Source organism: Harpegnathos saltator, unplaced genomic scaffold (genome assembly GCF_003227715.2).
Source record: "Harpegnathos saltator strain DR-91 unplaced genomic scaffold, Hsal_v8.6 scaffold140, whole genome shotgun sequence".
NCBI classification, from domain to species: domain Eukaryota; kingdom Metazoa; phylum Arthropoda; class Insecta; order Hymenoptera; family Formicidae; genus Harpegnathos; species Harpegnathos saltator.
Window position 1 is genome coordinate 1,253,905 of NW_020229918.1, and position 16,915 is coordinate 1,270,819.

The 16,915-nt window shown below is 45.5% G+C and overlaps 1 protein-coding gene across 12 annotated transcripts in view; it reads left to right on the forward strand.

Moving 5' to 3' along the window:
* Positions 1 to 16,805, forward strand: part of CASK (peripheral plasma membrane protein CASK) — a 217,423-nt gene extending 200,618 nt beyond the window's left edge. For 6 of the 12 annotated variants that reach the window (XM_025308194.1, XM_025308202.1, XM_025308193.1 and 3 more), the window contains 8 exons: positions 3,076 to 3,105; positions 6,570 to 6,807; positions 8,951 to 9,007; positions 11,573 to 11,692; positions 11,947 to 12,063; positions 12,189 to 12,296; positions 12,400 to 12,575; positions 14,049 to 14,236. In XM_025308194.1, the coding sequence (XP_025163979.1) occupies positions 3,076 to 3,105; positions 6,570 to 6,807; positions 8,951 to 9,007; positions 11,573 to 11,692; positions 11,947 to 12,063; positions 12,189 to 12,296; positions 12,400 to 12,575; positions 14,049 to 14,228 (1,026 nt within the window). In that variant the 3' untranslated portion in view covers positions 14,229 to 14,236. Of the gene's footprint in view, positions 1 to 3,075; positions 3,106 to 6,569; positions 6,808 to 8,950; positions 9,008 to 11,572; positions 11,693 to 11,946; positions 12,064 to 12,188; positions 12,297 to 12,399; positions 12,576 to 14,048 lie in introns of all 12 variants that reach the window. The other 6 variants (XM_025308196.1, XM_025308197.1, XM_025308198.1 and 3 more) reach the window with 4 other exon arrangements.
* Positions 16,806 to 16,915: the final 110 nt, after the last annotated feature.

The following is a 16,915-nucleotide window of genomic DNA, read 5'->3' on the forward strand; positions in this document are numbered from 1 at the left end:
CGAACGAAGCTCATCAAGTCGCAGCACGGTACCGAGAACACGGTCGCGGTAGTGAAATTTTCAACTGGCTTTATATTCTCCGCGCTGCGATACTGCTCTTTTTGCCTCCCTCCCTTCCGAGAGCCCGATACCCTTGGTCTGGCGCTCGGAAGCCAAGAGCCCGGTCCCGATGGAAATCGACAAGAGGATTCAGCAGCATCAGCAGCAGTCAGTCCACCAGACGAGTTGTCGATAGTGCAGTACTTGCTATATCACTGAGTAGAATTGTCTTTCCCGGTGTCGCCTGAAAATCCCATCAGCAGCATACCGACCACCGTCAACCTTTCCCCCTCGCTCGCCCGTTCATTTCTTCTTTGGAGTAGAGCGCAGCTTCCAATGCACGTCGGAAACCCACGTATGAACTACCCATGTCCATGCACTGTCCTCTGCGACGTTACTATGGAAACGGGATGGGCACAATCGCGGTGACTTTATTTGAACAGCAGCAGCAACGGCGGCGGCGCGGCGGCGGCGGCGGCGGCGGCGGAGGCGGCGGCGGCGGTGGTGGTGGTGGTGGTGATGGTGGTAGTGGTGGTGGTGGTGGTGGCGGTGGCGGCGGCGGCGGCGGCGGCAATGGCGGCAACGCGAAAGCCCGAACTTCGGGCTTCGGAGACGCGTCATTCGTCGCCCGTTGCCGGGCTCGACGCTCGGATCGGTTTCATATAAAAGGAACCCCCGCATCATTATTTCTCACGTCCGAATCGAAGCGAGATAGGAATTTGTAATCGGACAGAATGGCAGAAATTTACCGTACAGCGTAGAAATATGGATTCTAACCGAGCCGAGAGCCGAACCGAAAGCGCGCGCGGTGAAGTGGAGCCCGATACTCTTGCCTTGGAAAATGTTATTTCAATCTTGCGCCACGCACGACGCGACTCGCATCCGCGGACAATCAGCTTCGACCGATTGTCTGGAATTTGCCTACGCATTATTCTGCGGTTCTGGATGTAACTCGCCGACGAGAAACATCATTATAGGCTCCCGTCTAAGGTTCTGCGCCGACAATTAATATCATTGATAGACAAACTCTGTTGCCGGGCCATTCTAGCGTTAATGACGTATTATCACATCATTGAGTCGATGAGATGTGTGCGACCGAAAGGGATGCCGTTTATAGATCATTTATAGGTCTCGGTCTCGGCCCGATTTTACGCACATTATGAAACCGATTCCACCGGGCGTCTTGATACACCCAGTATATTGTCTCTGCGTATCTTCGCTTTCTCTCTCTCTCTCTCTCTCTCTCTCTCTCTCTCTCTCTCTCTCTCTCTCTCTCTCTCTCTAAAATTCCGCCACTTTTGTTCACTCCGTAATCGGAGCACGAGCTGCTTCGGGTACATTGTTCGCTCGCCCGTCCGCTTGCACTGCGAATCATTAATCATTCGTTTTCTCACGACGCACTCTCAATGTAAAAGCGCTCGCTAATGAGCCGCAGCGTGAGACGATAAAGTCACCGCGAATACGACGTAGAGGAAAGAAGTCACTTGATGTCGAGAAACGTTTAGAGAATGTCCCGCGGGGAGCGTTTGCGAGCGTTTCACTGGGGACTTCCGTCCGATCATTCGCGGGCGGCTCGAAATTCCGAAAGATCGAAACACTCTGCGAAAAGCTGTCGCGCGGGTCACGAGTTGGAACTTCGGACGGCGATCTAATCGCGGACTTTTACGAGCGGCGGTGAAAGCACCGTGTACTTCCGCCAGCTTCCTCCCGCTTCAAAGTGTTTTACCCCTTTTCTTTTCTTGTCCTGTTTTTTTTCTGCGACATGCGCGCGAGAGGAACTTCAAGTCCTATGAGACCATCCACGTGGACCATCAGCCCAACACATTAGAATGCGGACAAATTTGTATCGGTCCGCTTCGGGTCCTCGCGATCGATAGAAGGCATCGAGAGAACCCACGCTCGAAACTCGCACTTCCGCGCCACGCTCGTCAGACACATGTCGCAGCGAGCTGCGAGCTTGAAATTACTTCGTACCGTCGACGGTCGCAGCAGGTGTCGGGCGTGTAAACGAGTAAACAACAATAATCTACGCGTACGGTATCTAAGCCGTTTTGCACGGGGATCCAAACAGCCAGGCAATAATAACAACGTTTGCTGTTTGCCGCCGGTTTAATTAGATTGCGCGTCAGTAATACTCCATGGTATTCCGCGCTGCATCAGCGATACCCGCGTGTTGCGAAGCGCGGATCTCGACGGAGCTCATAATGTATAAGACCGTACTTGCGATTCAGTTCCGCAGGGTGCGAATCCATGAGCCATCCGCCAATCGATATCTTCATAATTACCGACAAGTGTCGCGTCTCTTCCTCTCTTCTCTTTCTCTCTCCCTCTCTCTCTCTCTCTCTCTCTCTCTCTCTCTCTCTCTCTCTGTTCTTTCTTGCTTTCTTCCTCTATGCTTTTGCAGTGTAATCGTTTGCGAAATTTCCCAAATATCGAAAATGATCGTGTGATTTCGTATGTTCCTTTTTCGTTGCAACGGTCGAAACAAAAATATGACAACGGATGTGAAGTTCATTTATTTATTTATTTATTCATTTTTCGTAGCTGCAGCATCACAAGAATTCAATTCATCGAATTTGTATTATTTTCAAGCCGATTTATTCTTGAATATCTTACACGTAAATTATCTCTTACACGGGCGAAGATCCAACGCTTTTTATTTCTCTCTCTCTTTCTCTCTCTCTCTCTCTCTCTCTCTCTCTCTCCCTCTCTCCCTCTCCCTGTCTCCCTCTATCTTTCTTTTTGTCTCGTAGCCGTCGAGGGTACGAATCATCTGTCTAATAGTACAAGGATCTAGTAAAGCCTGCATGTGCCACACACAGCAATGCATACCGTGCATCTCGGAAGCGTTGACGCGTGCGACCCAACCGTAGGTGCTCTTTTATCGTTGATTGTGTCATTTTTACCACTTTATTTCCGCCCCCCGCGCGACGTGGCGCGCGGTGGGCTCCGATTAATCCGTTACTAACGCTTGGTACGACTTTGAACGTATTAATTAATTGATCTTCCTTTTTTTCTGTTTCCTCAACACTCTAGTTGTTCAGGATTAGGCCTCTGCCAGTGTTAGTAAGTACCGCCACTTGATCTGGTGTGATTGGACTGCTGTAGTTAGTCGGCTATGCGTATATACACATAATTATTATCACACACATACACATACACACACACACACACACACATATGTATGTATGTGTGTGTGTGTGTGTGTATACACACAATATGCACACAACGAACACACAACATACGCAAGCACACACATACACACGTATACACGTGCCTCTTACTGTCTTTACTCCTCTTACCTGTACACGCCATCGCTGAAAAGTAGGATTCTACTCGGACTTTCGCGTCTATCGATCTTTCATTCCAATTCCACGTATCTATTTTTTTTTCTATCTAGCCTCTATCTATCTATGCGCGGTATCTGTACCTGACGATAGAAGTTCTCAAGTGCGAGTAACACGTAACGATATGTCCGCTTATACGCCTGTACACGAGAAAATTCCTATTCGCATGGACGCTCAGAGGAATGCTTTAGAAATATAAAGGAAATCTGTAAAGCGTTCGGTCTCTCTTTCTCTCCCTTTCTCTTTCTCTCTACGATACACGTATTAGACGTAGACCTAGAAATATCATCATTGCTTTGATCGTATCACAAGCCACGCTGTTAAGAGATATTGTCATTTCGGTCGAGTCATTCGATACGATACGTAGCGGGCACTCGTCTCCCCGCACGACGATTTCGAATCAGGCCGCGCGAATTAGAGCGAACGACAATCTGTGATATCTCTCTTGTTATTTCACGTCCGCGCAGTGTACCCGTTTATAATCTTGTATAGTACGAGTATACGTTAAGATGGAGCACATTTCACAATATCCATCTCCTTTCTGCGCTTCATCCTGGGCGTCCGTGCGCTTCTTGTCAAAAGAACCTCCGCTTCTCAAACGACCCACTTGACGTAATTCGTGTATACGTGATCCTCCCGAGCGAGACCGACTCGAGAACGTGTGGCTCTTCGTCATGCTTGGACAGGGCATGCTCGACATTGTCTCAAAGGGAAGCTACTTGCCAGCATGATGCTGGAACAGACACGCTACTTGTGAAAACAGATAAGACGCTCGTGTACCAATAATTCAACGAGCCACGCGTTCTCAGATGTCTCAGATGTTGATTTCATGATCAACCGCGACGAATATCAATTTCCGTGCATTCGAACCCCCGGGATGTCCGGACGACTACATTAGCCTAGCGTTACGATCGCCGCACAATCCGGAGTAGAAGTAAGTCGACGAGTTTTGTTTTGTAAAAACCCCACTCGTAACTCGAACCCCACTACACAGAAGTGTGTTTCCCCCCCCCCTCCTCCCCCCCCCCAAAGAGATACGTGTGCGAGTCGATTTTCACGATAACGTGTGTGATCTGTAATCTGTTCATATATTGTACGACCATTTTTCTCGTATTACCGGTTGTGATCGAAATGGAATATTTTCAATTCGTGTTCGGATCGGCGTTACCGGAAGTGATGGCAACCTCCAATAACCACACAGCCCTATAGACATGTAAAACTCAATGCTGAATCTTAAAGCTGTACGAATATTAAATCGGCTTGGCGGGGCGCGTAATAAATAAGTGGTAAATCGAGATACACTCGTGTTCGTGAATATACATTAATCACGTATATTCGCATTACAAACGAACAGATATATCATTTTATAATATTAAAATTTTGCCGATTGGCCTCTGGACAAAACCGCAGGATGCATCCAGCCAGCGCTCCTGAGTCGTTAATTTTTGCCCTCTCACTGCGCTGCTTTTAATTAATACACACACGTTAATTGGTCTCAAATAGCCGATACTCAAATCTCGGGATATCCAGAGAAAATTCCTAGCTATAATTAAAATCGATACAATTACGATGTATCTCTATATCGAGGCGAATAATATTCGTACAGAATCAATAAGCAGCCGTTCTCCACGCTCTCCCACATCGATCCTGGTTCTCTTCTCTTTCCTCTCTTTATCTCTCCCTCTCTCTCAATCTCTCTCTCTCTCTCTCTCTCTCTCTCTCTCTATATATATATATATATATATATATAGATAGATAGATAGATAAATGCACATACATACATATATATATTTATCGAAAATCCTCACAGCTCTGTTTCACAAACAATGGTTGCGCTAACCAAGACCGATTCTCGTCTTGTCGTCACTATCGCAATCATATTATTCATCATACCTATCGTCTCATGCGTCGTTCTTTACTCACACATTCATGTAGTAGCCGCGCGCATATCTCTGCATCGTGCATCTTCGGTATGCGTGCGTTGCGCTCGCTCACGCGCGTGTGTACGTGTGCGTCTATTTTTGCGTGATGTGCAACAACTAGTGCTTGACTTGCTTCTTGTAAGCGGAACCATTCATACGTATGTGTATATGTGTGTGCATATGTATATATATATATATATATGTATATATGCACGCCTCCACGCGTGTTCGTGTTACGCATCGCTAAAAAAGAAAGAGGAAAATCTATATTCAAATCCCGGCGCTAGTTGACATTACGACAAAAGAGCTCGCGCAACCCTCACATATTCCCGTTGCCCTCCGCCATCCTTAGCGGCCCTTTTCCGCTTCCTGACCCATTCGATCGAAGAATTCTTCCGAGCCGATGAGTGTGTATCGATTGACTGTAAAAAGCCGCACCGACTCCCTTTTTTCGAGTCGACGACCTAACGACAGCGTACCGACTGCAAAACGTCATACAGCGACGTTCAGAGACCGGCGAGTCGATATTTCGTCTGGAAATTCCGTTTCGCGTGACAGCCCGCCCTTCCTAACTTTTAAGCGATGTGGCGAAATCGAGCTACGAGTCGATCGCTGGTCGTACCCACCGTGAACTCATCATCGTCGTCGATGCGCGCGCGCGCGCGCGCTTCATGTAACAACGACACTGCAATCTTGAGCAACTTTTGCGAGCGCTCTCTATATATTTGCCATTGATATACTTTGTATATTTTTCTGTACGTTACGTACTGTCGTTACTCTTTGCAAGCAGCTATTGCCGTTGCTTCACTACGTCGCATCCTTCGCTTTCCTCGCAATATCTAGATTCATTTCGCTATATCTAGCGCAGCTATATTATATGTAGGTCTATCAGCGATCGATATAGCCGTAGAACGATACCATAGTCACGTCTCATCGTCGAGAGGACCTATTGTTCCATTAATTAAGACTTTTCTCACTGATCCAATGGATGTCAATGATTTCACCGTGGATCTTCAATTATCTCATGTGTTAAACTCCCTCTTCCTTTGTGATCTCTCGATATAATTTCTCGTGTAATTCTCTCCCGTTTAATATGTCAGCGCGGAGTGAAATCCTTGACGTCATGTACAAACGACGGTTCGACGACGACGACGACGACGACGACGACGATGACGATTGTTACTATCATTATCACAACGACCACAACGTTCGAATCTCATCTGACGAGCGATCGTAACGTGATTTTCTACTGCATCAACAGATTTTTGTTCGGGCACAATTCGACTACGACCCGCTGGAGGACGAATTGATACCGTGCGCTCAGGCCGGCATCGCGTTTAAAACCGGCGACATTCTGCAGATCATCAGCAAGGATGACCATCACTGGTGGCAGGCGCGGAAGGATAACGCGGCTGGCTCCGCGGGTCTTATCCCTTCGCCCGAATTACAAGAGTGGCGCATCGCCTCCATGTCTATGGAGAAGAACAAACAGGAACAAGGTAATCCAACTCAGTCTCACTGTCCACTCGCTTCGTATCTCGTCGTATCCGTATGATTATCCGTAAATCTCAATAAAATAGCGAGGAATATCGGCTTTAATATCAAAATAATTCCACACACGTTGTACGTCGTAGACAAAAGAGAGACGAGGGATGAAACTTACCGCGCGATCTCTAATCGAGAATAATCATCGCGGTTAAATTACAAAATGGGCGGGGCTGCTGCAAGAAAAAGCAAGCGAATAAAGGAAATATATTCGACAGAGCGAGACTACGGAAAAGACGTTAGTCTCGAAAATATTCTCTCTGTCTTCCGTTGACTAATATAAAACATCAGAAGACGATAAAATTTTCCGCGCAACAATCTCGTTATGAAAGTTTTAATGGCATTACGGTATTCCGCAAAGGCAGAATTATAGGGCGCAGTAGAAAACTGAGGGCGAGGGTAATTTCAATTAAAAACCAGAATAGAGGATGGGTCTCTCTCTGTGAAAATCACTGGTTCCAGCAGATCGCAGAATTTCTTTCGACTGCAAGATCGCGGAGAATCGGAATTCCACCGATTGCGGAAACCGTCGTTACGTGACGTTCTTTCACTCGACGCTCGATCGATCCATTGTCATCCAATCGCATCGAACGATTCCGATCGATTTCCCACCAATTTTCACCGCTGCGCAAGAAACGAACACGCTCACGAACACGATGTCGTCTGTGTGTTGTTCGATGTGTACAGATTTTCGATGGAGCATGTGGTATCGTGTGTTATCAATCAATTATATCGTAAAATAGAATGCGTATCAACAGTGTACCATTCGCTCACGACAGATTAGCTGGGTAATTATCGCCAGCGTTTAATCACAGGCCGCGTTCCGGAACGAAGGCAAAAAAAAAGATTGGCAGCTGTGACGTTACTTCGCCGTTTGTTACTGATCGCTCGAAATGTATGTTTCTTTTCGTAAAACTCGAAACACGTACTTTCTCTCGTATTCAGTGAGAAATTGCACCGTTGTGTTGCGCTCATAGTAGCGATAAATGCAACTTTCGTGTCGAAGAAATAAAATCTCCCGCGCACCACCGAGGAAATATGATATATTCAACGATAAACTTTGGATTCCAAGTTCATCGCGTTTGTCTCAATTGAATCTCTCGATCGTAACAATATTCAAATCTCGAATGCTATTGTAAAGATTATTCTTTAAGTGAGATTCTTAACTTTTGTATCCTGCAGGCGCGTATCGTTATCGAAATTCGCAGCCGGAATGTTCCTGCGACCGCTCCACTTGACTAAATACATCTTTCGCCAGCGGATGCTGAAAATAAAGGATTGATCGTGACTGCTACTTTCGATAGTAGGCACTTAAACCATAAAATTTTAAAACGCCACTGCTTTTATCTCAGTTTCGTAGAATGTTTTAAAGATGAAACGCGTTGTTATAGAAAAACGATAAAAACGACGTAGCAACAAAAAACATCAAACCGTACGCAAGACGGTCCGTCTCCTCCACATCGAACTTTAATGAGGTGTTGAGTGACAAATTAGAAATCGATGTCCTCATAACAAAAATTTTGTTGCAGGCATTTGGCACAATTTCTTGATTTTTGGAGCAACGTTTTTCCGATCGTTAAATCTCGAGTGAAATTGTTGCGGCTGCGTTCGGTGGTAACGTGAAAAAGAAGAAATAGCGAAGAGATTCTTTGTCATTTTCAACGGTAGAAAATTTATCTCTCTAATGAGAGAACACGATGGTGCGTGAGTAGAAGCAATTCCGCGGTTTCGATCCGTAACGTCGAAAGTTAGAATTCTAATTGAGAATCGCGGTTGTGAAGTTGTACGCAAATTACGAGCTGAACGCTTTAAGAACACACGAAAGAAAGGATGGGAGAGAGAGAGAGAGAGAGAGAGAGAGAGAGAGAGAGAGTGTGTGTGAGAGAGAGAGAGAGAGTGTGTGTATGTGTGTGTGTGTGTGTATGTGTGTGCGCATTGTGTATATGAGTGCTCGGCTCGCCGTGTATCTCTATGTGCCTGTCGACGTAAATGGTTGGCATGGAGGAGCGGATTAGGAATAGACAAACGGAGAGCTAGCGCTCACAAGAATAATTAGCTGCAGTGATATATCTGTTGTTGTGTGTTATGCGGGGCTAGACGCTGAAGGAGAAGGTGGATGTTCTTCTCACACCGAAGGCTGCGACGGCTCGACAGGTACGTCTCTGCCTTCAGGTAGACACGTGTAGAGTCAGTCACGTAGGACCGTTTTTAGACGCATGAAATACAAACTGAACCCATGCTTCTAAGTACACGCATCACTTACAGAGAAGATCGACAGTAAGACGGACGGCGGGATGTTCGATTGATCGGAGGAAGTAGGATAGAACGTCTGTATCTCGGTTTACGTTGCGGAAGGACGACGATTTCCGATCGCGTTCGTAGCGCGCCATCTCTAAGCTCATTTCATATGTAAAATTTGTCAGTTTTGCGATCTTCTAATGTAAACGAACTACACATTCGGCATCTTTACATTGTACATTATACGATATCTATTCGCATCATTCGATAAAATGACGAAACGCAAGGCAGGATTATTGTACAGTGGACGTGAGGATTTTTGGATCGTTAATTTGTTGGATCTTGCAATTAAGTAAGTCGGTGGTTTCTCTGCTAAGAAAAAACAGTTATCTGGACAAGAAGTTTCGAAAACACACCATCTGCTTCTTCTCCCGAACGAAGCTCTGACATAATGTTTCATACATTTTACACATTGCTATGCTCTTCGACAAAGGTGTACGTATCTTGTTATACAGTGCAAAAACTATTCATGCAATATGTGCAATAAATAATTATTGATTCCCTACAAACTGCAGTCGCGCAACGCTAAACAATTCTTCCATCGAAGAGGAACACAGATCTGCAACAATTTTGTTCCCCCCTCTCTCTCTCTCTCTCTCTCTCTCTCTCTCTCTCTCTCTCTCTCTCTCTCTCTCTCTCTCTCTCTCTCTCTCTCTCTCTCTCTCTCTCTCTCTCTCTCTCTCTCTCTCTTAGAATAATTGCTTCTTTGAAATAAGTTTTGCACTCTGATTTCAAGAATGTCATTAATTTTTATCCATCACGTACGGACCCTCAGGGAATTCTAACGCGTTAAACTGTGCAATTTGCAAAAATATCTTACGTGATGCATGAAAATGGATGAAAATGGATGTCAGTCTCAGAAATTTTAGCGTCCTTGAAACATATGTACTGTACCAAGGACCGTAGTAACGGAGCAGCTTTCACAAGTTTTCATTTTTCAGGCCTGCGTACATGATTTTGTGTGACGTGATTTATGAAAAATTACGAGCGTAATGTCAAACATGATATATATATATATATATATATTAATGTAAGGAATATGGCATTTTGTGTGTGTAATCAATTAATAGATGCTTTTACACAGCGTGCTTCGATGCATGCAATCGCCGCAAGAAAAAAAAAAAAGAAAAAAACATTTCACGCACTTCTTTGCTTGTCTCGCACGACCTCACTCGCAAACATATTGCGACAGCACGATTATAATCGGAGCTTACAGCGGATAGCCACAATCGATCGTTTCGGACATTAACGGACAATGACACCGGCGGATATCTTGGCAAAAACTCCGAAGACGCGACTTTCGCGTCGCGACTCTATCCCGTAGCATAAATTCCCGGATAAAGATCGCGGAGTTGTGTCAGCGCGTTTTTCGAAGTGTCAGCCAATATTTGGGCTAGGTATCGCTGTGCCACAATTCAATGTGATGACACAGTCATACGCGCAGTCCTCCTCGATTGCATTCACTAACTCCGCGATCACGGATAATAGATTCGCGATATTCACCGTGGCTCCGATTATGACGCGTATAATTCAAAATCTCACGCATTAATCTCTTACACCACGAACTTTACGATGTCATCTTGTGACCTGCTGGAACACCCCTCTCAATAGGACTCCCGAGTGCCTTTTGGGCATGGCTTCTTTCGAACTGGCTGACTGAATGAACTTTTTTTATACCGATATAGACAAGATCTTGCTTGACCCAGGAAGCGACTTTGTCGCCGAGTAGCAGTCCATCGTTTCATACCCCGACGTGACTCTCTCGTTGATTCTTCGAGTTCCCATCCCGAGGAACCGACTATCTTGCCGTGCATGCACATCGGTGTGTGCCGCGTTTCCGATGAGGATAACATTCCGTGTCGGGTGATATTTAAGAGACGGTGATCACATGAGATATTCTAGCAACGATTTTTCTATGAGAGTGACTTCTGCGAAAAACGTCCCATCTCTCGTCAATAGCGTAACGCACGTCGTGCACTGTCGATTGATTTCGTTGAGGAAGGAAACTTGCTCACAGTGTCTATCTGTGTTAACAGAGAAATAATTTTTTTCTTATAAGAGTATTTAGCCGTCGCTTTGTCCGTTGACGTGATTTTTTGTACGTCCACGTACGTGCATATGTATGTACGTGTATGCATATCGTGGTGTACGTAAATTGAATTAAATTTCGCGAGTCGATCTCGCTATCGTGACGACCATGATGTCGCGATCGCCCCTTGAGATCGCTCGACAACGACCGCTCGTCGACAACTACAGAGACGCGGGACTCTTTTTAGTTGACACAGATAATGGATTCCGTAACGTGACGCTTGCACGGTAATTTGCAAGTTTACGTGCGACAAACGTCTTCGAGGCAGGCGGAGACGGCCGCGTCTCGAGCGTTCTCCGGCGTTTACATTAACGATCCTTTCTTGCTTGCAGTAAATTGCTCAATATTCGGCCGGAAAAAGAAACAATACAAGGATAAATATCTCGCTAAGCACAATGCTGTTTTCGACCAGCTGGACCTGGTGACCTACGAAGAGGTCGTGAAGCTTCCTTGTAAGTTTTGTACAAAATTCTGGCGCAATAATTAATTATAATTTGTACAGTAATCGATTTTAATTCGTATAATTGATCCAATGTGAACACGCAGCGCCCGTCTTCTCATTCATTTTCACATTCATGCGCACGTCACTGTGTGACATGTTTCTCTAGATTCGTATAAAAAATATACGCGCGTATTATGACGTACATACGATATCTAGATGTTAATTCCGAAAAAGTATAAAAAATCTTTATCTCTCCCTTTGCAGATCCTGCCTTTCAGAGGAAGACATTAGTATTATTGGGAGCACATGGTGTCGGTCGACGACACATAAAGAACACAATTATCTCCAAGCATCCTGATAAATACGCCTATCCCATTCCGCGTGAGTATCTCATGTGATATTGCAGCTTGATGAAATTATTTCTTATTTGGAGAAAAATGCAAAGTTAAGTTAGTTGTGTGAAACGCACAGAGACTGTTTCGAATTTAACCGTTCGATACGCGCAGATACAACGAGGCTTCCACGAAGCGATGAAGAGGATGGTCGTAATTACTATTTCGTATCGCACGATGAAATGATGGCAGACATAGCCGCTAATGAATACCTCGAATACGGTAAATTGATGAACCACGAGCAAATCTGTTCCCGATTATGATCCCCTGAGGACATTGAGAGTCTAAGGCTCAAACTGTTTTCTTTCTTCTCTTCTGCAAACAGGTACGCACGAAGAGGCTATGTACGGAACTAAACTCGAAACTATTCGCAAAATTCACGAAGAAGGCAGAATGGCCATATTGGACGTCGAACCGCAGGCACTCAAAGTTTTACGTACCGCTGAATTTGCACCTTACGTCGTCTTCATCGCCGCGCCAGTATTTCAAAACGTTGCAGACGTAAGTATGGAAACAAGCTTGGCGCTCTTGAAGAATAAACTTACATATTGCATATTTTGAATATTTCTCCCGCGTAAACCGCGCCGCTCTTGTATCGATTCTCGACGTGCGTATTTATTTTATTACAATGAGATTTATCGGCGGACACACGACTACACGCAATACGAGCAAAAATGGAACATTCATAAATTCGTAACAAAATACAGACGTACCTTTTCCTATAATTCCGTGCTATTATTTCATACAATGCATGCAGCCGACTATGGTTGCGTTTAAAAAACGTACGTCTCGGTATATATTGTTCCTAACAGTAACATTCTAATTACACATTTCACCATTTTTACCGGAACGTTATATATTTCTTTGCGCGCGCCTATTCATCAATTGCATTTGAGCGTATATAAAGTACAACGTTAAAATAACAATTGTATTACTCATCCGCGTGGAGTATCGCGCGTATCCTGCATATTGCGTGTCAAATTATACGATTTGAGATAATGAATGAAAAACGAGGGAGTTCTTCTCTCGCCCGAGCTACATCCGATCCAGAGTATTGGCTTTAAAGTGTTCGCTGTGAAATATGATTAATTGTCAAAGAGACTTCATTCTGTAACAACGCATGCTGCAGCGCACTAATGCAGTACCTAGTTAGCAGAGCCAAAGGATCTATCGAAGAGTACGCGGGGAACAGCAATATATATATATATATATATATGTGTGCAGATATTCCCCGATCTACGTCGAAACGCGGCTCAGTTCTTGATTCATAGATAACAGCGTGAGTCGGGAATGCTTGCGCACCAATTGAGCAATTAAGCCAACTATTCATCGACCTTTAAATGAATAATGGATTTAGCAAATTAATCGAGCAAACGATCATCGACTCACTTGTTCCTGGGTGAATTGTTGTTTCTGGCCGACTGACTGTATAGTCTGCGAATACTCTCCAGCAGAAAATCGATAAAGAACGGCGGCGACACTCCGCCTTACGGCTCTACAAACATAATATATATGCTAATAAACAATAAGTGCGTGCTCATCGCGAGCACCCTTAACTGGTTATACGCGGAACGAAATGCGCAAATTCCGATATTATCTAGTAAACTAATGATGCTAGGATTTATCTAAAATTTGCCGTGTAACGCAATTTAAATTTATACGTATATCCGATACGAAATGCGTCGCGAAATAGCTCTATAAAGAGAAAGGTATAAAATAACAGATGATATTTTTTTCATCGCAATGCAAGATGTTCTTCCCAAAGTATATATCCAGTGGAGCCTTTCATTCGACGATCACTCGCCTCGATAAGTGCAACGATAGGATGCTCCCATTCGGTCATCAGCGAGTTTGTTTTATCATCCAATTCACAGCGTCCCTTCCGATCGGGGCCATTTGTACACAGCCGTACCGCAGAATCCGCGAGACAGATCGGTGACGATCTCTCTGACGGTGCCGCTTATGTGTTTTCAGCTCGACGGCAGTTTGGAACGACTGGCAAAGGAATCGGACATGTTGAAGCAGGCGTACGGGCACTACTTCGACCTGACCATCGTGAACAACGACCTCGATGAGACGATCGCCCAGCTGGAGGGCGCGATCGAGCGCGTGCACACGACACCCCAATGGGTGCCCGTCTCTTGGGTCTACTGACAGCGGTCGTCGCCGATTCGTCAGATCGCCACCGCGGACTGCAACGGCTCGTCGCGGGTGAAGTAATGCTCGTCAGGACGACCCGTGACGACCATCGGACGAACATCGATCACCTCGCGAAGATCCGACGGCGACAAGGCGCCGCGGCCGATTGATCAAAACGGACGCACGTGTGCGCGCACGTCGGACCAAGCAACAAACGTGCTCACCGCCGACCGGCTGAAGATGGCTCGGCTGACGGTGAACGAACGACCGGAGTGCGTGACTATAGGATGGCCGTGTGTTCACGAAGTTCTTTCCATCGCTACGTAGCTAATTATTTTTACCAGTCGGGATACACGAGAGGAGACCAGTGAAGACAGTCGGAATCGTGTCGTCGACGATTGACATCGCCGACCTCACCGACGTTGGACCTACCAAAAGGAAAGATAACGAAGAAGACGAAGCGGAATGCGCCATTCGGCCACGACGAGATTGAACGACATCACGATGCGTCCAAAAATGAACGCTTTTCGCGGACCATCAATTTCCGCCGCATCCCTTCTTCCTCCTCGTCATCCTTCTCTTCTTCCTCGTCTTGTTTCTTCCTCCTTCGAAATTTCAAAGCTAGTAAAGTAAATCGGACAACATCAGTAGGTATGTAAGACCATTTCTGAATCAGAAGCTTCGCAGGGCGCGGAGCATAGCTTTTTGCGGGGAGAGTAGGGGGAGAGATACGTGGGGGTGGAGGGGGAGAGGGGAGATTATCAACTGTATTCCCGGGAAATAATTAACTTCAGCAAGTTTTTTTTAAATACACACGACGTCTTTTTACTGACTATTGAATTATGTTCTTCCGTACAACGTTAAATGCGCAGAAGGAATCCCTTAATTCTTTCCTTAAAATTGGCGAACTAACACGAACCACTACGGGCAAATAGGCGGTGGAGGCGAACGCGAGCCTATACGGACCACCGCAAAGGTATGATGTCACGCAGGCAGACCCTATCTAATGGGACAATCTAATCGATAAAATGTCCTGTATAAAAAAAAACCTTGCTGAAGATAATTATCTTCCAGTGATATAATTGATAATTCTCCTATCCCTCTACCCTCCTTCTCCTAGTGATGTAGATCCCCCCCGTCACTATTCCTCCGCGGAAAGCTCTGTTCCGCGTTGTAGGTAATTCCTCACCTCGCTGTCCTTCGAAGCCAGAAACTGTCTTAAAAATCTACTAACTCCGATCAGCTGGGACTCCTCTTGAACGGGACTGCTACGAATGCGTCTTTCTCTCAATATTCCACACATACACATACACACATTCTGTCGTACTTCTTGACACATCCCTGGCGCGGTTTCAGCGGGTCTACGCGAACTTCACGCGCGGCTCATAACGATCGCTTGCGAACGCGAACCATGTGCAGCGACACGGTGACGCGGCGACAAGCGTCGTAGGAAATCCTTAACGCGGGACACGGAAATCAAGAGCCAAGAAACGAAAGAAAAGGAACAAAAGAAACGACGGCCGTTCACGCTTCTTTCACGCGGATGTCAACGGAGCGGCTTGCGCCTTCGTATCCCTCTCTTATCTGCGGAAACTATCAGTCGAATTTTCCGTAAACTGTAATTGCCTCCTATCTCGTACTTTATCGTAACTATTTAAACGAAAAGAAGCTAGATCGTGCGGCACGGCAGTGCCCTTATATATATACATATACATATATAGTATATATAATATAAATATAAAATAAAAGACGAGTCTCTCATCGCAATAATCGAAACCCGTCTGATTGTTCAACCAAAAAGAAAAAAAAAAAAGACGAAAAAGAAGAAGAAGAGGAAGAAAAAGAAAAACATGAACTGGTGTGCTGCCGGCCGTCCGTTATTTAACTATAACTTTAAGCAGTAGAGAATTTCACCGGTTTCGTCTAGTACTTCTACTAATATCTAACGAGTGTTCATCTCTTGCGTCGCGGGAAACCCCACCGCGGCAAAACTACGCATATGCGCGAGCGCTTCTTTCGTTGAGCTTCTTTTTTTGTATTTTTTCCCAGTTGTAATTTTATTTCTCTTTTCCTCTCTTTCTCTCTCTCTCTCTCTCTCTCTCTCTCTCTCTCTCTCTCTCTCCCCTCTTTCTCACACACAATTTCTATTTCTTCCTCTTTCTCTCAATTTCTATTTCTAATCACTGCAACACCGTGCTTCTCTCACTTTTCTACTTTCGACAATCGAAACCGCTGTCGAAGCGGGACGGTTCGCTCGCTCGCTCGCTCGCTTGACCGTGCACTCGCCCGCCCCATTGTCATTCGTCGTTATCGTCGCACGTGGAACACACTCGGTCACAGCTCGTACATCCACCGACGCACCAACCCACCTATCAACAAACTCGCTCACTTCTGTTACCATTTACGCCCGAGAAGTCCGAAACCGAACTGTACATGACTCGGCGAATGCACGGACGGCGAATATCGATCCGGCAGCGAGAATTCTACGTTCACTCGGAAGCACCTGTACGCGATTATTAAGTTGGTTGCAGGAGACACGCACACGCACACATACACACATACACACGTGTACACACGTATAATACGGGCACACGTCAAACTATACAATATCACTCGGTTCGCATTACATCCTTGTACAAAAGCGCATAATCGAATGACGAAGCAACAAAAGAAAAAGAAAAGAGAGAGAGGAAAGAAAAGCA